The 23,784-nt window shown below is 36.2% G+C and overlaps 1 non-coding gene and 1 gene segment (V, D, J or C); both read left to right on the forward strand.

Moving 5' to 3' along the window:
• Nucleotides 1-8,311: 8,311 nt before the first annotated feature.
• On the forward strand, nucleotides 8,312-8,779 carry LOC131349636 (T cell receptor alpha variable 19-like; the record flags this gene model as incomplete). The annotated part of the segment is given in 2 exon segments: nucleotides 8,312-8,351; nucleotides 8,484-8,779. Coding segments are annotated over 2 exon segments (336 nt in total), but the record flags the coding sequence as incomplete, so codon positions are not given.
• Nucleotides 8,780-18,613: 9,834 nt separating this feature from the next.
• On the forward strand, nucleotides 18,614-18,685 carry trnap-ugg (transfer RNA proline (anticodon UGG)). Its single transcript has one exon. It is a non-coding gene; the product is annotated as a tRNA-Pro (tRNA).
• Nucleotides 18,686-23,784: the final 5,099 nt, after the last annotated feature.

Below are 23,784 nucleotides of genomic sequence, written 5' to 3' on the forward strand. Positions count from 1 at the left end.
AATCACTCATTTTCCGAAGCTCAGGAGTGAACCAGGGAGAGGTGCAGGAAGAGGGAACCAGATTTATACTGGTGGGAACATGTTCTTCTAAAGCTTGGGAAATGACAAGGTTATAGCTGCACAGAATCTCAGAGGGGCGAGAAAATTAAGCAGAGTCAAGAACAGAAAAAGCATAAATAGAGGGAGAGAAAGATATTAGATCAAGCCCTTTGAGATTAGGATGATATCAAGGTTTTTTGTTTTGATTTTTGTAGTGGAATAGTGAAACTGAAATCAATAAGCTTGCGGTCAGAGATACCTGGTTTAGCCCAGGGGAACAGATCAGGTCAAGTGTGTGATCATGAAAGTGGGTGGGAAAGTTTACATGTTGCATTAGAATAAAGTTTTCCAGGACTGACATAAGTTCCCTGTTCATAGCACAATCCGTGTCTACATGGATACTAAAGTCATCAAGTCATATTACAGGTGAAGATGTTGTACAAGCAAGAGTAAGTAGTTCACTAAGGAGGTCGATAGATTAGCATTTTTAGAAGAGGTGTTGGACCAACCACCTTCAATGTCAGATAATGGAACTGTGAGGCAGCAATACTACCTGATGTCTTGGTCTGACAGTTCAACAATCCCTGAAAAGTAGAAATTAGGTGAATATTTGATATTCATTAATGGTATGATATTTGGTATTTATAATACCATGATATTTATAAATCTGTGTAGAACCAATAACCCATGGATATAAAAATAGATAGCTGTTGGCCCACAGTGATGACAGTTTTGTGTTGCATCACATAGGATCTCATCTGGGTCAGAAAATTTCAGAATTAATTTCATGTAGAGACAGGAGAGCAAACACCTCTCTCCCATCCTCATCACTACATTCAGGGAAATATTGATGGCATCATGTGTAACTTTACTGCTGTTTAATATGAAATTGCACTCAGTGTCAGAGCAGAAGACTCTATGGAAGATAATGAAAATGACTGGAAACATCAACAGGTTTTATCTAACACTTTTAAGGATCTTTACCAGAAAATATACAGGTATAAAGCCAACAACTTTGTAGTTGATGCCTCCCACCCTTCTACCCTTTACACTTTACCGTATACATTTTAATACACTGAGGATACTATTCCATATTCCTTGATAACATGTAAATAAAGAATAAAGTCTTCAATTCTTATAGCAGAATTTTACAATATTCCAACACTCTTTTGTGGGAAACTTTTACATCTATCAATCACATTTAAGCATGGTAGATAAATAAACCTTGTTTTGCCTGTCTGGCTGCTAGGGTTGTAACTAAACATAAATACATTATTTGGATTAAACAGACACGTCATGTGATGACAGAGAGCATCACTACCAGAGATATTATGTGATGATGGATGGGTGAGTTTGTGCACTGTGGTGAAAAGTGTTTAGGGTTTACAGCTGGCATTAGTGATGATGGTGGAGAAATAAGATGATCAGGTGCTGTTTGGAGACGTTCTGTATCTAAGCGGGTGCTCTGTGTAAGCTAGAGTGCATACAGCTAAGCTGGTTTTCCTATATAGATGCACAAGGGGTCACCCAATCACTCAGGAGTGACGAGGTGAGGAAGAGGTGCAGGAAGAGGGAATATGTTCTTATATTAACCATTGCAGCAGACACAGAAAGATAATGGAGTTTGTTCGGCTAATTAAGGATGACGTTCCCCAATCCTGCTGTTTTGGCCTTGGGTTTTGCCTTATAACTGCTCAGCACTGCCTGGAATTCACAGCTACAGAGCACACTGCTGACAACAGCACCCTTCACCTTCTTCTTACCTCTTTAAAAATAAAAGAGAACTTTTCTCACATCTGTGTTCATACATATATTGAGAAGAAGCCTTTATTTGTCATGTATAAATTACAGCACAGTGAAATTCTTTTTTCACACATCCAACTGAAATTGGGGTGAGTCATGATACAGCACTCCTGGAGCAGTGAGGGTTAAGAGCCTCGCTCAGGGACCCAACATGTGGCTTGAACCCCATTCTGCTGATAAACAAAGCAACAACACAAAGGAAAGAAACCAAAGTCAGAAGTGGGATCCAAACCTAGGCCTCCAGGGGAGGCTGCAACCTGACCGCAGCATCTTAGATCGCTCAGTCATCCTAACACATTAAACTGGAACAGATTATCAAGCTAAGAAGCTGAACTAAAATCAGTTAAACAATATCTAATCAGCTTAACAGGTCCTCTGTTGAAGTGCAGGATTCTGTGTAGGTTTTGTAGAACCACAGAAACTAAACTACACTATTCCAATACTCAACTGTTTTATTTGTTAATACTGATAAATCAAGTGTTGTAGTCATTTAGATAACATTTAGATATTAGATGTTAGGAGAAATTGGACTGCTAATCTTTGTTGGGCAATCAACTGGTCAATAAACAATAATCATCAGCATGAAAGGGAATTTCCACCTGTTTTGTTGTGTTCAGTATTTTATTTATTTGTTGGGTTACACTCCACAATCATGGTTAATGGCTCATATGAAAATAGACACTCTGAGCTTTGTAATTTTGGATTGGAATTTGAATTGTAGTGTTTCATAAGTATTTCTGTTTTTACCTAGCCTACTAGAGGCAATATATATATATATATATATATATATATATATATATATATATATATATATATATATATACACCATTTTAGTGCACCTAAATGCACTATAATCTTTACATGTGAACTTCATTTGACCTTCTCTACACTTTTGAATGCACATGTCCAACTGTTCAGTATTTCAGTACTTTTTGCATAACTTGCTGTTCTCTAACAAGGTGCTTAATGGCCAAATTCACAACTGGTGTTTGATCCATGAATCGACCAATAAATTTTCTGGTTCAATTAGAATTGGTATTTAAACAGTCCTCTTCATTATGTTGTGTGAGGCTTCAGACAGGATGTTCTCAGAGGGAAGTGGCCACTGAGCTTAGAGTGTCACAGAGTGTCATCAACAGGTTGTGACAGAGATACAGAGAGACTGGAAGAGTCACAGAGAGGCATAGCAGTGGACATCCTTTGGCCACATCCCATGTTGATGACCACTTCATTGTGAACAGTGCCCTGCGGAACCAGATGATGAATGCCACCCAACTCCAGGCACATTTAAGGGAGGTGAGAGGCACCCAAGTGTCACGTCAGACCATTCGATACCGTTTACATCAGTGTGGTCTGCGTGCTAGACGACCTGCAAGGGTACCTGACCACACCACCAGGCACAGGTGTCGGGCCAGGGAGCATTTACGCTGGACGAGGGACCAGTGGCCCTCAGTGCTGTTCTCTGATTAAAGTCGATTCACATTGAGCATAAATGATGGCCGCCAACGATGTTGGAGATGTAAAGGAGAGCACTATGCATCAGCCACAAGTCTGGGCAGGTGTGTCTACTCAATACAGAACTGCACTACATCTGAATAACATCATTAATCCAGTCATTGTGCCCCTGCATGAACAACACAGGCCTACTTTCATCTTCATGGACGACAATGCTCCAGCTTATTGAGCTTGCATCATTAGGGAACGGCTGCTGGAGGCTGGGGTACCTCAAATGGAGTGGCCTGCACTTTCTCCAGACCTGAATCCCAAAGAAAAACTAGTTAAAACCTAGTAAAACCGAGACGCCATGTAGAGGCTCATAACCCTGCACCCCAGAACCTCAATGACCTGAGGACTGCCCTTAAAGAAGAGTGGAATGCCATGCCTCAGCAGACAATAAGTTGACTCGTGAACAGCATGAGACATCATTGTCAAGCTGTAATTGATGGTCAAGGGCACATGACAAATTATTGAGACACTGACATTTTTTGTTGTGGTATACCCACCACTGTTGTTGGCTTTTGTTTCAATAAATTGTTTGAGATGAGGAAATCACCATTGCATGCTTCTACTTAAATGCCCTACTTTCATGATATAATATCACTGTAGCGTGAACTTTTTACATTTTCCATAAATTTCACCCAAAAGCCAAATATCCTTAACTTTTTGTGAGTAGTGTGTATATATAAACGTTTCTGTTATGGTTAGACACAAATATTGCCAAAAAGTCCAAAGAGTGAACATAAATACTTGACAGATTTATTTATTTTATTTATATTCTTCTTTATAGCAGGCAGTTTTGCAGATTAAATTGGGCTGACCAATGAAGATGTCCACATTGTTAGGAAAGAAACAGACAGGTAGCAATTACACTGAGCTTTACTCTCCTTTTCCCTTTCCCAACTTATCAGCTAATAACAGACAAGAAACAGTGGTGGTAACATATGCAACTGAAAAGAAAATGAGGTACAAAATGCACACAATGAATACACAAACTAAACACTGCAGTAAATTTGTACATTTTCAAGTATATTTTTCCTGATGCTAACAGAACATTTAGTGTCAGTTGTTACTTTGATATAGAATTAAAATAGAATTGACCTTTTCTGTCCAGTTCTCCTGATGATTCATTGTAACCAGTTTACTCTCATTCTTTCCTTCCTTTCTTCATGCTTATATTGTTTATAATGTAGATGTGGGCTCGTGTATAATTTGCAATGTGTGATAATTATAGAAATAATTAAAGATGATTAAAAATCAATGAATTCATTATCACAAGAAAAGATTCAATAAAACATGTGAATTAATGGTCTTTTCAGAATAGTGCATTTTACTGTTGATGGAATATATTAAATACTGTTATATGTTATATACTGCAGACAAAAGAAATAAAATGAAAAGAAAAAAAATGTAATCCCAATTATAGTAGTAGTTCTCCTAGACCTCAGAGACACATTTCAAATACACAACACTGGCAATTATTTCTAAAGCTAGAGACCTGAACTAAACACTCAGGATAACAATGTTACTCCTCTTCTTGCTTTTCTTTACTGTTGCTGCCCAACCACACTGTACAAAAAGCACTACACATGACTGGAGCAGAGCCATGCTTTTCTCACAAGATGGAGCTATTTACATGTTTACATTCACTTCTGAAATGCCTGACTGTGAGGACAGTTAGAAGCTGAAGCAAGCTCAAGTTAAGCAGCTGAAGCTTTACAAATTCAGGAGTTCAGGAGAGTAATGTTATGTAATGTTCTGGAAAGTAGTATTTGTTGTTATACTTTGTGAAGGAAAATGACTTCTCGTTGTGGTTGTTGTGTGTAGCACAGCTTCAACCATAGCCTTTTCTGGTAGTTTGCAATTTGCACTTGCATCTGCCTTTTGTGAAATTAATTAAATAAATGTCCTGCTTGAACTTGAATACAATGTGGAAATATTCTCCACAAACAGCGACGCTTCAGTAAGAATCAACAATCTGTCAGTAACATTAGTGTCATGTGATGCTGTGGGGTGGAGCTTCATGAACATTTATGATCATATCAGAGTACATAAAGACCTCAGAATATTTACATTCAGCTAAAACCATTCATCATGTATACTGTTATATTCGTGTCTCTGTGGCTTTCACTAGGTGAGTAAATTGCCTTGTTTATTGCATAAATATTAAAAGTTGAATTAATGGTTAAATAGTCTGTGTGGTGATGTGAAAAAGCAGAATGTGAGATTTATGTAACACTGGCTTGATCCACAGATAGGTTACTGACATCATGTTCTTTCCTCTATGACAGGTGACTCCATGGCAGATTCAATAGAGCCAGTTTCAACTCATAATGTTGTACATGAAGGTGAAAATGTTACTCTGTCTTGCAAATACAAATTCAGCGGAGTTTCAGTAACACTGCACTGGTACAGACAATATCCAACATCTAACCCTGAGTTCCTTCTTTATATTGATACAATTGGGTATAAAAGTGACCCAATCCCACCACGTCTGAACGCTCATGTTGATAAAAACATACAACGAGTGGATCTGATCATCTCCTCTGCTGCTGTATCAGACTCTGCTCTATACTACTGTGCTCTGAGGTCCACAGTGACAGGAAATCCAGCTGCACTGTACAAAAACTTTCACACAGTTTAACTACACTGAAGGCAAACATACTACTGTTTTTTCTTCTTTCGGCTGATCCTGTTAGGGTTTGCCACAGTGGATCATTGATCTGCATATTTTGATTTGATGCAGGTTTTACAGTGGATGACCTTCTTGATGCAACCCTCTGTGGAAGATATTTTTATCCAATACTATAACACTCTATTTAATACTACTCAATTAATCCTTTGCTATTATCTGTCTCCAGCTCCACATTGACCTGACAGCTCAGTCAAGCAAGGCTCTAACTAAAAAAAGCCAAACTGCCCAGACTGGATGAATGCAGATACAAGGTTTTATTTGCAATCAGCGCTGGTTACAAGAATTGAGCTGCTCACGAATGAACATCCCAACAACCTCCGAAATAATCATCACAAAACATAGTCTTTTTATTCTTTTCTCTTATCTTTTCATAATATTCAAACCAAACCCTCTTTGCTGAGAAAGTCACTCCTATTTTCTTCCTGAAATATCAGGTTCTTTTTTGGACACCATTATCTCTTACTTTTTAACTCTTTCACATTCCATTATAATCGGACTTCCGAGGTCAGTTATAAAAATAGTGGACATCTGTGCACTTATCAATAGGACTTTTCCAGCTTGTTTTCATCAAACAGTTCATTTTGACCTCCGAGGACAGCATGGGTAAGTTTCAGGGCCACTGCTCTGTCTTTGATTGCTTAGTTTTAATTCATTGCAAACAATGTTTTCTTTCACTTCTACACCTGCTGTAGTTTTAATCACAGTTTCCTTCCAATTATTCCTAGCTCTATCTCCTGCTACCCTTGACTTCCTACGACGTGCTGCGCTTCTGCTCAGGACCTTGGGCACAGCTCCAACCCCAGCCATACCAAGATTGAAACTCCGTCCAAGTCTCATCTACTGTCAACAAAGTCTCGCACCCAAACTTCATAGTGTTAAACCCTTCATTGTTAAAACTGTAAATAGAGGTGACCAATAAATTAAGGTGGTGCCTGACAACCCAACCATGCTGTCCTCTGATTATTTTATACAAACACAAACAAGAATGCATTCATATACACTCTAAACACTCTAAAACATTCAAAACCACTTTAAACGCTCTAAACCACTTTAAACCATTCAAAAATTACTCCCACACCTCCCAATTAATCTCAGCTTGAAAATGCACTGACTTGTGCAACCACCAGTGGCTGGGTTGGTTCTGTGCTTAGGCCACAGTGGGGAGAATGCAGGATCCTAGACATTAGTCTCTTTCTGTTTATATTACATATTCACACCAATTACCTGATGTATGCTATTGAATTGATTTACTTACTGTACATAGTGAGATACATACCACTGATTCTCACTCTAGTTACAGGTCATTCATTTTTATCTGTTTATTCATTTTTGATGATATTATGATATTTAATCAGCTTTGTTAATGGTTTGCTTAACCTATTGCTGGCTATATATCGTCATATTGTGTAACTTGAGTATGTATCTTGTTTTGTTTGTTTGTAATTGAAGAATTAAAAATATAATAATAATAATAATAATAATAATAATAATAATAATAATAATAATAATAATAATTGCTTTTCTCTCTAAACAACAGTTTGTTGATTTGGGAAAAATATTGTTGTTTTAAAAGATACTGTATTTCCCTAGTTTACTCAGTTACATTAGATAGAAAGTTTTTCAGAAAAGTCCACAGAGCCAATTCTGAATTTAATGAAAGCAGCTGAGGCTCTGTACAGAAGTTCAGAAATGACTATTTGTTGTTCTAATTTGTGAATTTAAAGAAAAAAGACTTGTTTGTTAAAGTTTTTCTCTTTTCTCCAGAAGATGGCGTAGTGAGTTATCTTATTGTGGCCCAAATACAAGAACCCTGCTCACATCCCCAAGAATGTAGACTTCTGTGATTATAAATACTTCTTTGCAAAATAATATCGACTCTATCTGTTGTTTAATCCACAATAAAGAATAATAGATAACAGAAAGAAAAGAGCCTGGTTTGTTCCTCACATAATAAAATACCACCTCATGAAAATGTAATCCTATTTAATAAACATGCTTTCAAATACCTTTTTGTCCAGACACCATTTATAAAATATAAAAAATAATAAAATCAAATATTTACTCATTTTAATTAATAGTAATTTTTTCCTGCTGTCAGTTTTTGTTTGTTTACTATGTAAACAGTTTCAGCACAGTTTCCCAAACAAGGCTGTTTCACTGTCATCAATACTGGAGACACTGTTATGTGATGCTGGGGGGTGGAGCTTCCTGAACATTTATCATGGTAATATATTAGAGTACAGAAAGAGCTTTTTCATTCAGCTAAAACCAGTCATCATGTTCACTGTTATATTCATGTGTCTGTGGCTTTCACTAGGTGAGTTAACACCTTTTGTTAGTTTAGATATTATGTATTGTTTATTAATTGTCTGGTGTTATAGAAAGCATGATTTCTGTGTGTAATTCTGGCTTGATTGTGTAAAACTTTATGTTCTCTTCTCTATGACAGGTGACTCCATGGCAGATTCAATAAAGCTACTTTCCACTCATAAAGTTGTAGATGAAGGTGATGATGTTACTCTGTCCTGTGAATATGAAACAAGTGATACAGGATTCTCTCTGCACTGGTACAGACAATATCCAAAATCTAAACCTGAGTTCCTTTTTTTCATTAGTCCAAGTGGATTTAAAACTGACCCTATGCCACCACGTCTGTCTGCTGAAGTTAATGATAAAACTAAAAAAGTGGCTATGATCATCTCCTCTGCTGCTGTATCAGACTCTGCACTATATTACTGTGCTCTGCAGCCCACAGTGACAGGAAATCCAGCTGCACTGTACAAAAACTTTCACACAGTTTTGTTATACTGAAGGCAGTTTCTCCTGGTGACAATCCTTTATTCTTGAGTGCAATTTGTAATTAAATTAGAAGTGCACTAAAGACTCCATGGCTCCACATTTATCACCTTGAACTGTATATATCATCTAACACCAATCACACAGACCAGCAACAAGGTAATGAGAAAAACCTCCAGAACTAAGGAATGAGTTTTAGGCTTCACAGGAAATAAGAATTAGACCTCACATGCTTTGTCGCTTCTGCTGTGATGGAGTATATCTGAAATTTAACACTGCAATGTGTGTGATTTAAAGTTTTGTTGCTTCATTTTATGTGTGTACTTTAATCTGTTTGTGTTAAAGCATTACACAGGAAACCTGCTCTCCACATAGCATTATCTCTACAGATGGTATAACCACTACAGAACAATTCCTGGTATTTTTACACAAGTGACTAGAACTGCCTTATTTATTAGTGCATCATTAGTTTTCTGATCTTTTGCACAGTGTTCAGTGTGAGAAACATCAATTCAATTCAATCTGAACTCTGAACACTGTTCCAAACACAGAGACCACAGATTATCAGATATGCTCTTGTCATGTAATGGAGTGCAAGCAGAGACTCTGGTAAAAAGTGTGGAGTAAAGACAGAATTATCTTTTAAATGTTTTGCATGGTTTAAAGTAATATAAGTTCTCAAAATAGACCTACACAAAGCAGAAAGAAAGAATAATAACATCAAATCACCAAACTGTTATTGTACAATAAAATAAAACTGAATTCTTAAAAAAGTTTTTCGTGTGCTAATGAGACAGGAGGAGCGCAGAAAGTCACGTGACACTTCATGTCCTAATTAGCATATCACAACAATGACGGATTCTTATAGAAGAAAAAAGTCAGTGAAAAAGAGTCTTTGTTACATGACAGTTGTCTTCAAGCTACTTTGTTTCTGCTCACTCCCAATTTAAACTCACATGACACTGCATAATTGTTCATTTACTGAAAGCTTAATGCAGGCTAATTTATTCCAAATCAGAGTAACTGGTATGCATTGCATGCTCTGGTGTCTGCAAACACGGGTAGCTGCAAACGAGACCATATCACACCAATGTTACGCTCCCTGCACTGGCTGCCAGTCTGATATCGAATTGATTACAAAATTCTGTTATTTGTCTATAAAGCTCTTAACAACTTAGCTCCAAGATATCTCTCCGATTTACTCACCACTTACAATCCTGCTCGGTCACTTAGATCCCAAGATGGTCATCTTTTGTGAATACCATGGTCTCGCCTGTAACGCAGGGGAGACAGAGCCTTCGCAGTAGCTGGTCCTAAGCTGTGGAACAGCCTGCCATCACCCATTAGAACTGCTTCCACGTTAGCTGAATTCAAATCTATGTTAAAAACGCATCTCTTTTCTTCTGCTGTTAATTGTTTGTAATGTGTATGTGTTTTCCTGCTTTCATCCTTTTTTATTTTTATTCCCTTCATTTTTGTACAGCACTTTGGCAAACTAAGGTTGAATTGAAATGTGCTTTAGAAATAAAATTGAATTGAAAATTGAATTAAATTGATGTATAGAGATGTCGGCGCTTTGGTATTTAAATGCATGTGTTGTACTTCACAGAATGTCCACCAGGTGGCACATGGTACACCTCTGGCCTGAGCACATTATACAGTATAATCACTCAAAGTTTGCTATGTAGTCTTCATACTCTTGTTAAATACGCTTGTAATTTATCACGTTACATTAAAAAGTGTCCAGTAAATTTGTTAACTGCACATGTAATGTAGTGATTGTGAGAAAACATCCACAATAAATTCTGAAAGACATAAACACAGTTTCTAAAGTATATATTTTAATACTTTAATACATATATAATAATATTTACATTTTAAATGAATATATATAAATTTACCCGTGACTGTGTGAGTGTAAAGCTGCGAAGTATTTTATGTGCTTTGTAAATACTTAATTGCGCTGGTGTTGTCCTGCCATTTGCACATAACTTGTTTTTGTTCAACTTTAAAGATGCCTGTGCAAAGATAAAAATTAAAATGGAAAACCTCTTCAGATTAAAGTCATTATAATGCACAATTTAACTGGTAGTTATTCCTGAAAAAAAGTCAAACTAAATAAAATTGTGACAAAGTAGTAATATTTCGCGAACAAAGTTAACACTATGAGAATAACGTAAAAATCACGAGATTCGTAGCAATACGGGATTAAATTCGTGATATTTTGAGAATTATGTCATTATTTACATTAACATGTTTAGAGTGATGAATAATATATTAGGCCTATTTGTGTATAGTGAAATTAAGGTATTAATAAAACGACTTATACATATGCATAAAAGTGCATAAAAATGAAACGTGACTCATTGCATGCACATCCATCTGTTTTAATAATAAGGTAGGTATAACTTATCTGCTTTGAACATTACTCCAAACACGTTGATGTATATGGCCTTATAAATAAAACATTACAACTTAATCCCTACAGTATATTGCATGAGTTTAATACTGTTGCATGAAGTCAAACACATTAAATGACGTGCTTGGAAACGGAATTTCTCTCAGAAGCAGATTAAAACAAGCAACAAAGAAAGTAAACGTGTGGAATTCATATTTAACATTTTCAGCTGTGAGTTTTCAATGTCATAACTTCACAGTTAAAAAGTTTAAAAAGTTAGTATGAAAGGTTAAAGTATTGTAAGTTATTGTGTCTTTTGAGACACAGCCCTGACCTCTAACTCCAAAAGATATGTTTAAGAGGTGAAGTCAGATGCACTGATTCTCACTCTAGTTACAGGTAATTCATTTTAATCAGTTTACCAAAAGTTTTAATTCTTACAATCATATTTAATGAGTTAATTAGTTGCATTAATTAATAACCATGTTTTTTATTATTCATCCAGTCATTTCTTTATTTCTTAAGTCAATATTAATAAAACGTATAAACCAGTATAAATGAAGATTCTAAAACCACATCAAAGATCCTTCCTTTACCAACCTGTTATCAGAAAACCACAGACACAAACAATGTTTGTGGTAATTCTGTGGTATAAATCAATAAATAAAAAAGTAGTAAAGTATATATATATATATAGTTACTTAAATGGTTTGAGGAAATCGATGGCCTTAAATAGTTTGAGTTGACAGAACACAAACTGATAAAGTTAGTCTTGATTAATTTGAGTTCAGTCAACTCAAACCATTTAAGGCAATCGGTTTCCTCAAACCAAAAAAAAGCAGCCCAAAAAGCAGCATCAGAGCACTGACCCAGGATTTTGAAGACATCACCACGTCATCTTCAAGGACAATCAAGACATACAAACAAAAAAATAAAGAGGCAAAACAAAATTAATACCAGTGGTTCCCATTAGAATGAACTAAACCTTATAATTACAACATAACGAGCCTCTGCAAATAGTGCAGATCATGTTCATGACTTTGGAGTATGAGCTTTACATATGACAATGATATAAACATACAGAAAACAATGCACATCAAATTTAGATATTATATTTAGATAATGTGTTTAATGTGTGTGTTGAACCATGTTAATATTTTAGTAAAGTCTAAATCAAAGTAATTTTTGAAGCTTGAAAATACAGATTGCCTTTAATTGGACAGACAAAAGGAGAGAAAAAGATTTAAACGTACCTTTAACAAAAATCTAATGGAATTACACGAGGGTGAGTAAATGAATTATATAATCATCATTTGAGTAAACCTTTCCTTTAAGATTACTGAAATGATCAACTGTACAGCTACTCTAGCTGTATTTTTTTCGATGTGAACAAAAAGATCAAAATGTTTCAGAAAGTAGTCCTGATGAGCCTTACCGTGTGTGTCTTGAAAACATCTGACGAGTCTTCCTTCAAGTAAAGCGGCAGTCCAGCCAGGACAAGAGTTCCAATGACACTGATGTCATCCTGATCCTTAAAGACAAAACAAAAAATGACCATACTTTTAATTCCCAACTAAGCAACATTTTGAATTTATTAACATGATTAATGATGAGACAACATTCTAACACTGCAAACCTAGCTACAACATGTAACAGCACTAGTTATTACCTGGCACTTTCTTACTAATCCACATAACAGGCAAATTCCTTTAGGCAGTTTAATAACAGCACAAGCACATTTTAAGGATTAGTTCATCCACACACAAAAATTGTCATCATTCACTTACTTGCATGTTATTCTACACTACATTGTGTAATTTATTTAATTTGTTTGTATAGACTACTGTTTTAGAATGCCTTCATGTTTTTGTCTTTTCTGGCAACTGAAAACATTCATCATTATTATATTTAACTGATTTTATTTATTGATAATGTTTTTAACCTGTACAGCCCTTGAGTATGTTCAATGGGAATTCCACTTACTTGTTCATGATAGTCTTTTAATATTTTAGCCATCTGGTTGCCAATGGTACCATCCTTCGATGCCTTAGCTCGGAAAAGTGTCAGGAGTTGTAGAGTGTGCTTGTCCAGGGAAATGTAAAAGGTTTGCTGCGAATTACAGGACTTGGTTACAGATGTATGTTATCTAGCTAGCGAACCTAGCTAATCATTTCATTTACACAATATCATATAGAGTGTAAAGCTTGCTGAACTCGGGTGAAGGTTTTAATAATTATTCCGTATAATATTTAGATAGATTTCGGATGATGGACTGGGACAGGAGGTTTTTGAGACTTTAATCAGTCACCGTGTACGGTGAATTTACACAAGCTAATGCTAATGCTAGATACTGCTAACTAATGCTAATATTTGTCTGTTTATTCTCAGCTTAACTAGTTTACAAACTCACAAGTTCATTAACGTTTCGGCGTTAAAAAAGAAATTTTTGCATTTTTCCGTCTCCCTTTTTTTTAAATATCAAAATCCTCTATTTCTGGGTGTGGGTGAAAAAAACACTGGTTTATCTACACTGTTAGCAAGCCTGGATAATTAACTTGGTAGCATCATTAAGATAAATATCGTAATGAGTAATGCAAACCTTTTAACCGGTCAACAAACCTTTCCTTTATTTTACACAAGCTATTTTTACTGTAAGGAACGTGACAGAATGTTAGATGTGTTATTATGAAACTGTGATGAGAAGAAGCACTTATGATGGGGCGGCGGGAGGAAATGTACAGTACATCATCTTTTTTGGAGAACAGGACATGTTTAGGCTTACATCCTGCTTCGTGTTAAGATGTAAATTAAGTAGACATCTAGAACACCATAAGTGAATTACAGAGATGTTTTTGTTTTTTACGTTTTAACAGGATGCAGTTGGCGTACAGCTGGCCTCCGTGGCTCCGATTCGGTTCCTGAGGACTCCTTCTCATCGGGACTCCATCAAAGCAGAGCTCTCCGGGTCCTGTGTAAGCTTATGAATGCCTGTGTAACATGACAGCTGTTTAAATCTGAAAGACTTTGATAATAGAGAACTCCATTAGGACTCCATTATGTAAAGTTAATTTCTTTTTGTAACTTTTCTGCTCTCTGCAGGCCTACCACTACAACCTCGTGGACGTGTTTTACGAGCTGCTTCTCTGCGGATACTTCATGAAGGGCTTAACGCCTCAGCCAGTAAGCGTCTTATCGGGAGATTTAAAAGCGATGCTTGAATGTAGTTTGAGAACAGGATCTATTTTATTTCATTTTGTTTTCCCATATTTTAAACCCTGACATTAACGGAGCTTGTCGTCTCCCTTTCCTAAAGCTTCAGGGAGGACTCTCGGAGCGCCTGCTTGCGCTCATCAAGTGGGTTGTAGACGTTTGGGAGCCTGGAGCAAAGATCTACTTCACAGTGCTTATTGTAAGTGTTCAAATATCTTCTGATGCCACGTTACACAAATGGTCAGCATTGTATCTCTAAGACAGTGACATTACACTGGATTTGTGTTTGTGTAATTTGTTGATAGGATCAGCTTACAGGCCTTTTTGTGGTACTGTTCTCTCAGCCCCTGGAGCTCTACACCGACCCGCCAGCTTTAGCCAGCACGGTTAGGCATCTCCTCGGGCAGCATGTCGAGAAGAAGATGGTGAAGACTTTGGAGAGGCTCTTGGCAATGTCCTTCCCTTACTTCTACACCTTCCCAGTACCCACCAACACAACACACACACACAAACACACAATTTATTGCACAAGTTCCCATTCCATACTTTGTTACAGTTCATATTTTGTCCCTACATTGCTCAAGCGCTCCACAGATGAGTATTAATTGATTTTGTAACATTTCAATTGTCACGTTTTAAAATATCTCTCTTCTTTTTCCCCTTGACAGGTCTGCACAACGATCCCAGGACTTTAGGACCAGAATTGCACTGTCAGTTGTAGCCTGTGTAGCATTTTATCATTCTCACTAGAAATAATTGCTTTCTCGTTACATTTCCAGGTTTAGTGTTAATGAATTTTCTGTGTTTGTCATTTCAACCAATATTAACCCTCCTCTCATCATCCTCCTATCCTAACTCTAATAAAGTATTTCATTTGCATCTATTACAGCCTCGGTCAGATCATTTCTATACATCAAGATATGTGTATATATATAAAATGTTGATTTTCAACTCAACTCCAATACATGACATTAGGTTTAAACTTTAATTCATGATATAGGCACATGGTTACTTTTTGTTTATTCAGTACACTGTTACTCTGAAATATTCATATAAGTGAAGCAGAGATAACATTCTGCTTTATTGGTACAAACAATATCCTATAATTATATATCCTGTAATTTATTTTCCATTCATACATTTATTTATTCTTTCATGTGTTTATTATTCCTGTGTGTATAAATGTATGTTACTTTACCAAATGTGAACTAAGATCCAGAACAAAATGTGAGCACTCCAGACCATAATTCCATTGTATAGTTACAAGAAGTTAAAATGGATGAATAAGGAAAGTGTTAGTCAAATTTGCTTTCCTTTTATTGATCATAATGAAATTCATCAAGATTGAGTGAAAATGAAATGAAAATGGAAATTGTGTATTAACATTTGTATTTTGAGTTAAATGGATGTACAATGTCTGCCAAATTTTAAATGGATCAGCAAAAATCCATTCACAGTTGCATTTCCCAGGTCTTAAGTGTTACGACCCTGACCTGTGGAAACAGCACTTACTCTTCCCTGCACCACCTTCCATTCACAAACCTGTGCTCCACCTCAGTCCTGCCTCCACATATGGCTTTCATGGAGGAGGTGAGAGGAAGAAGCCCTTTCTCTCCAAAAAAAATGGCAGCATCTTAACAAATTCGGGAACAATATTTTTTTGGACTGATGGTTAATCATTATTCATAGTTTCATGTTTGGTGAAGGTCAAACAGAGTTTATCACAACAAACACCTCATACCAAGTGTCATGTTGGTGGAGGGGTGAGGATTCGGTTGTTTTGCAGCCACAGGCTCTAGAAAACTTTTAATCATTTGGACATTGATGATCTCCACTTTATATTAGAATATTCTTGAGACAAATGTAAGACTATTTGTCCATGAGCTTATGTTGTGCTGAAACTGGGTCATATTAAAGGACAATAATCACAAGCAGACCAGCAAATTTGTCTCTTTAAGGATGCTGAATCTGAGGACTTGTTTTTGTCTAGGTTAATGTCAGAAATACAGATAAAAAAGAAAAAGACGGGTTATTCTTGTGTTCTGATATGCTGAAATGCTGTAATGATTCCAAATGAAACAGGACCTGGACACAACAGAACCACGTGGAGTGTTAAAGTAGCCATGAACATTAAACCTGAACAAAGCTTCAGCACAGATACATGGTGTGTGGTGTGCAGTCCGACTGAAACACTTGAATTACTGCAGAATCTTGAGCTTAATACAAGATGCATATGTATTTGTGCACATGCTCTCAAACACCACCTTGTTAGGGGTTTTATATTGTTATAATTTTATGGGGAATTTTTTAAAATCCTATCAATCACTACAGTACCTCTGGTGTTTTGTTTAGACTTTAAGGGTGTACTATAAATCTGCTGAAGAATTTAATTTCACAATAAGAATTGTTTGTAATTGCAACAATATATTTTGTAGATTAGAAAAGGTTTAAGTTCATAGAAATAGGAAATACAGGAACTAAATATATGAATCTTTTGCTCATTAAATTCTTTTAGAACATGTGTGTGTATTTTACATAAAGTGGCAAATCCTGCACTCTGATTGGTTAAAACAGAGGGAAGCTACAGTTGAGGCTTTGTACACAAGAAATGCTTAGATGCTTCACTGAAGACAGAGTAGAAGGAAACTTGACATTTACAATAACATAAAAAGGAAACTTTCAGAAGAACAGAGGAAATTAAAACATGATGGTTTTCTGTATGTTTCTGTTTTTTACCATGTTCATAGGTAAGCTTATATTTTATTTATCCCCATATATCATGTTTAAATGTTTTATAACTAGTAAAGAAATGTTTCCATGTGTGAGTGTTTTAGATTGTAAGCATGTACTGTATGTATACTGTATAATATAGAATTATAATATTCTGAAATAAATGTCCTCTTCAGGTGAGAGCACACAGGACAGCATTACTCCAACATCTTCTGCTGTCTATGGTAAAGAGGAGCAAGCAGTTACACTCTCCTGTGATTATAAATACACTGTTTCTATGAACAATCTACAGTGGTATCGACAATATTCCAATGCAGCACCAGAATTCCTCGTTCTATTGACGGAATCGGGAGGGAATCAGACAGGTGATACTCCTCATCCTCATTTGTCTGCTAAAGTTCATAAGAGTCTGAAGCGTGTGGATTTGGAGATCTCGCCTGCTTCAGTATCAGACTCTGCACTGTACTACTGCGCCTTGCAGCCCACAGTGACAGGAAAGTCAACTTCACTGTCCAAAAACCTACAGAGACCTCAAACATGAAAGTGTTAAAGAATCACAATAAGAAGAAAAGACTGGAAGCTCTGCATAACATCAGCATTCTGATTATTGATCCAATAGAAATGTATGTATATAACCATATATGAATACTTTATTTGAAGTGAATAGACAAAACATTCTAAGTGAATCCAAATACAGATAGAAAAGTTAGGTATGTGTTTGAAGAAGCCACATGTTCACTCCCTCTGCAGTATTAAGTGCAGTTCTCATAAACAATAGTGGCAGGTTTGATGGTTTATTTACTTAAAGACAGTGTAAAGATCACATGCTGGAATTTGATTCTGTTCTAGGAATAAAAATGTGCATATTGTACAACTCTTTTGACAAGCAGCTGATCTGATTTATTTTTATTTTATGTTTGTTTGTTTGTTTATTTTACTGAGAATGAGATTTAATGTGTTCATCATGTGTGTCTTTGCAGGGTCTTTAATATATTTTTGAGAATTACAGGATACCTGAAAGTATGTATAACTAAGAATAAGAATTGTGGAAAATAAAAACACAGTTTCCATCACACAATCAGGAAATAAATAAGCTCTACTGAAATAGTGCCCCATAATCAATTCTTGAGGTAGATGAGCTACAACAGCTAAAGACCACATCGGGTTTCATTCCTGTTCACCAAGAACAGAAATCTAAGACTACAGTAACAACCCTGTAAATGACATAATTTGGCCCAATGGCAAGAGCTGCTTACTTGGTTCACACTTAGCGTCTGGATTCCAAAAAGGTTTGAATCCCACAGGAGCCTCGCTTTATTGTTAACTTGACTTTGTGTAACCGAGTTCCTTTTACTCGGACCCCAGTCCATATGAACAAGAAGGTCATACAGTTACAGAGTACAGTGAACCTTCATTGGCGCACATCAAGCTGACTGGGAGGACCTGGCTCGTTGGTCCAGGGGCATGATTCTCGCTTTGGGTGCGAGAGGTCCCGGGTTCAAATCCCGGACGAGCCCTGGTTTTAAATGGAATAGAGTGGTTGGGATAAAACTAATGGAAACTTGCACTGCCGGCTTGGTTCTCGCTTGGAAGTTTGTTTCTCCAGAGGTCCAAGAAGGTTCAAATCCCACTGTAATTACCTCTGAAAATTAAAGCTCCAACCTGGAGCCTATCTCTGGAATACAGGGAGCGGGATGGAGAATGTCACACTTTGTGGAGACATGAACCTCTGAAATATTAATATAATAGAGTACAGAAAGACCTCAGAATATTGTCATTTTACTAACACCATTCATCATGTTCACTGTTATATTCATGTGTCTGTGGCTTTCATTAGGTAAGTTAACATTGACCTTTTCAGAAAGGAGGGTAAAAGGTAAATCCCTATGCCACCACGTCTGTCTGCTAAAGTTGATGATAAAACTAAACAAGTGGATCTGATCATCTCCTCTTCTGCTTTTAATGTTTGATAATATACAATTAGAAGGTAATTAATTCATAATCACACTCTCTGGTATCACCCAGATGAGGATGGGTTCACATTTGAGTTTTCCTCATATCGTCTCAGGGAGTTTTTTCTTGCCGCTGTTGCCTCAGAGTTGCTCATTAGGGGTAAAGTTAATTTTCAACTTTGTAATTTCTATTCTGAATTTCTGTATTTCTGTAAAGCTGCATTGAGACAGTGTCTATTGTTAAAAGTGATATGAATGAAAATGAAGTGAACTGAATTTAATTACCTTTTGGGAACAGACACAGCAAATTTACTTATGAGAGATTGGATCCAGTTTCCTATGATTTTCCACAGCAAATTATCATAATTATTTATAAATGTACAAATAATTAAAAAAACACACAAACAGATAAAGGCTTATAGTATGGTATAGATGATGAATCTTAAAATACAACACAGACATATTAATGACTCTGCACTACAACAGCATCACTTCCTGGGTGTGTCCTTCTAGAGACGTGTAAAGTTCAGCACATACAGCACTTTTATACAGAATCCTCACAGAGCTGTGTTCAGAAATGGATCAACTATACAACTTACCGTACATAGTGAGATACATACCACTGATTCTCACTGTAGTTACAGGTCATTTTGAATCAGTTATTAATTATTACAGTGATATTTAATCAGTTAAATAATTGCATTAATTAATAAGCATGTTTGTATTAATCTAGTAATTTCTTGATTCCTTAAGTCAATATTGGAATTACAAAAAATACTTCACTGACATGTTTCTTTATATTTTTGTCACACCAGGTAGCTTTGCAGATAAAATTTGGCCAACAGATGCAAACATTGTCAGGAAAGAAACAGAGACTGTTATTCTGAAATGTTCATATGAGGCAAGCAGTGATCGTATTTATCTTTACTGGTACAAACAATATCCTAACAGTGCACCACAGTTTTTACTGTATAAAGGTGCAAGGTCAATTGCAGGTGCTGGGAGCACTCCTGATGATCGTCGACTAGAGCCGAAAACAAGCAGAGACTCTACTGAACTTACTATCAGAGGTCTAAAGCTCTCAGATTCTGCACTCTATCATTGTGCTCTAAGAGTTGGAACACAGTGATACAGAGTCACTGAAAGGCTTTACAAAAACATCAACATGGTATATTAAGTTTCTAAAACCACAGAAGATGAAAGAGACTCACTTTACCAACTTATCAGTTAACCACAGATACAAACAACATTTGTGAAAACATTTGCAGCTGGAGCTAATAGCCTAAAAAGAAAATGAGGGATTAACACAACTATAAATAAAAAAATCTACATCTACATTCATTTATTAAATGTTTATTCTGCATGTTCATTTGAACAGATGTGAGTTTGATCATACAGATAAAAAAAATAAATAAATAAAAAATTAGTGACAATATTTGATTGCACATAAGGGAAATGTCTATAATCTTAAAAATAATTATTTGATGGAGGGATGATGACTCTAGCCTTTTGAGCTTGTCCTCTGTTTTCTTATTTGTACTGTGATGTAAACGTTCCAACTTAAGGTGGACTGCTGACACTAAATTTCCCCTAAGTCTGAATGAGTGTGTGAATGTGTCTGTGCATTTTGTCCTGCATTAGACTGCTGTATCATCCAGGGTGTATTCCTGCATCATCCCTAGTGTTGCTGGGAGAAGCTCCAGATTCACCTGCCCAGGACAAAGCATGAATGAATGAATGAAGGTGTGTATATATAATGTATATAGACAGTTGTGGAAGTGTGACCAGGATAAAGTAGTTACTAAAAATAAACTCTGATTGAATGACCATTCATTAGGTTGCAGCTGCAGCTTATGGATCTGGGGCTTGGTTTTACTGTAGTTTTAGCATACTAAGATTTGCTAATTGTCTAGTAGATGAGAAAGAGTTGCTGTGTGAGGTAAAGCAGAGTTATCATGAATATGAATAAATATGATGTTTATTTCAAAAGATAAACACAAACTAACTAAACACTCAGGAAAACAATGTTATTATGCCCACTTGGTTTTCTTCACTATTGCTGATATTGCTAAGTCCTTTAGTTCGCAAGTTACAAACCAAAAGAACAAGTATTTTAATTAAGTTGCTTAATAATAAATTGTTGTCAATAAATTCTAATAAATTGGTGTATTTATATTAAAGGCTGTTGACAACAATTCATCCACCCAGAATACACTGTTTAATGTAATCACAATCATCTTTAAGTAACCAAACATAACTATAAAATAAATACATATCAGTTTCTGATTGCCAGTGAAATGTAGTTAGAGTGAGAATGTTCTTTTAGCTGATTGTTTATAACAGACGTGTTCTTGAACATTAATGAGGAAAGGCTCAGGTGCACAGTTTATTCTCCTCTTGATCAATAGATGAAGAAAATTGTTGGAGGAAAAGTTTCTGTTCCTCTGCAGCTCTTTTTCTCTATAGACAATATTCTGTTTGTGAGACCTGTATGATTGTAATTAACACCAGTGCAATCATAGCTCCAGTTTTGTTCTTTGGTCACTACACTTAATTAACCCTACTGAATAAAATCAGATGGAAAAATATTTGAAGTGAACTGGAACAGCGATTTAGTCCAGGAACTCTATGGAACTCTGTTTGGGAAGTCTATACAAAGAAATGCAAAAAATGCTAAATATATACATTATATAATATTAATTATAGTTCAGAAGTTTATTTATTAATGTCATTAATAAATAAATTACTTTCAATTACCTTAAAAACCAAGTCTTTCTTATTTCTCCACAAGATGGTGTAGTGAGTTATCTTATTGTGGGTCAGGTGCTAGGACTCTGCTCACATCCTCCAAAGATGTAGACTCTGTTATAAATACTTCTTTGCAGAATAATATGAACTCTAATAAACATGCTTTATCACAACAAACAAATAAATGCCACAAGTCAAGATACTACTTATAAAATATAAAAACTAAAATATTTACTCATTTTAATTGTTAGTAAATTTGTATAAAATTGAATAAATACAATAATAGAATAATTTAAATACATTACATTTTCTTCTCCATGGCAGATTCAATAAAGCCACTTTTCCCTCATAAAGTTGTAGATGAAGGTGATGATGTTAATCTGATAAAATCGGTCCGTAGGATGAAGATGATAACATTGTCAGTAAGGAAACAGACACTTTCTTATGAGTGAAGCAGTCATTATGTTTGGCTTTAATTGTACAAACAATATCCTAACATTTTATTTCGGGGGCCCCTCTGTGCCACCAATATCACTAATTATAACTAATTATTGTCATTTTGTATAATAACCATTGTCCATTGACAGATATCAAAAAAAAGACGATGTCATTTCATGTACTCTTGGGGGCCCCCTGGTGGCTACGGGGCCCTAAGCAGCCGCTTAGTTCGCTTATGCCTTGGGCATAACCACTTCCTGACTCAGTATCTGACAGTCAATATTACTAATGTAATGTTGTATGATATTTAGGAATGATCATAAAAATATCAAAACTTCCGCGGATTTCTGCAGGACTTGAAGAGCTGGACACTGGGTGAGATCGCCTGTGCTGCGGGTCTGTCAGTGTGTGTGTGTGTGTGTCTAAATAGTGCCCTTTGCACTTACCCATTTGTTTTGGGTTTTCTGTTTGTTAATGTATTAGTTATCACAGTATGCATTTGGGGCTGCTATTTTATTTTATTTCATTTTTAAATGGACGGGTTTTAAGCTGTAGCTGGGCTGGAAATCTTAGGTCCAATCCGGAAATCACTGGTTACTATGGTTACCGCGTCCTGCGGGGAGAAAGAGCTCCTTCTGACAACACTCAGCCCCTCACGGTAGGACGATCTTTATCCGTTAATGTCACACTGATTTTACAATAAATATACAATAAACAATAAATATACAATATAATATAACATAATATACAATACAATGTAATATTTACCCCAGTAGTAGGACACTTTTAAGAACCCTGTGTTACTTCCTCTGCTCTGATAACTCACAGTGGCAGGGTAGCAGTTCGTTAGTTCAGTGTTCGAAAAAACGGATGAGACGGACAAAGTTAGCCGATGCATGCCATTTAACTTCCCTCAGAATTTACTCCCGGATGGAATAACTTACATGAACTCTAAAATAAATAGCAAATAAGCTTTTATTTCTCTGCTTTCCAAACTAGATGAACCGCGATCGCGCACACACTTCTGAGCACATTGTTCCGCACTACTCAATGAAGGTGTTCTTTCCAACACCATCGTAATCCAGGGTAAGCCTTTCCATCGCTCTCCGACAAACTCACTTATTCTTAGAATGGATTAAAAAATGGGGAATTCACGAAGATGGGTAAATTGTGACCATGAAGGGATGCTGATGGTCAGCAAATATGCTCAAATAGGGTTTGGTTTTCAAGAGACGATTGATTTGTGCCATTGATGGCCAAGAACATATTCCAAACACCTCCACCATCTACATGGACTGTCTCCACATTTAAAAAATTCCCTTGATCATTATACCAGCTCTACTTGCAGGGACTCACTAAATAAAAGTATTAACAACGACAACAATGTAATCCAGGGTAAGACCTACCTTCGTCCTCCGACACCCTAATTTATCCGTGGAATAGATTACACAACGTGGTGAGGTTACAAAGATGGGTAA

This window comes from Hemibagrus wyckioides, unplaced genomic scaffold (genome assembly GCF_019097595.1).
Source record: "Hemibagrus wyckioides isolate EC202008001 unplaced genomic scaffold, SWU_Hwy_1.0 Contig1, whole genome shotgun sequence".
NCBI classification, from domain to species: Eukaryota; Metazoa; Chordata; class Actinopteri; order Siluriformes; family Bagridae; genus Hemibagrus; species Hemibagrus wyckioides.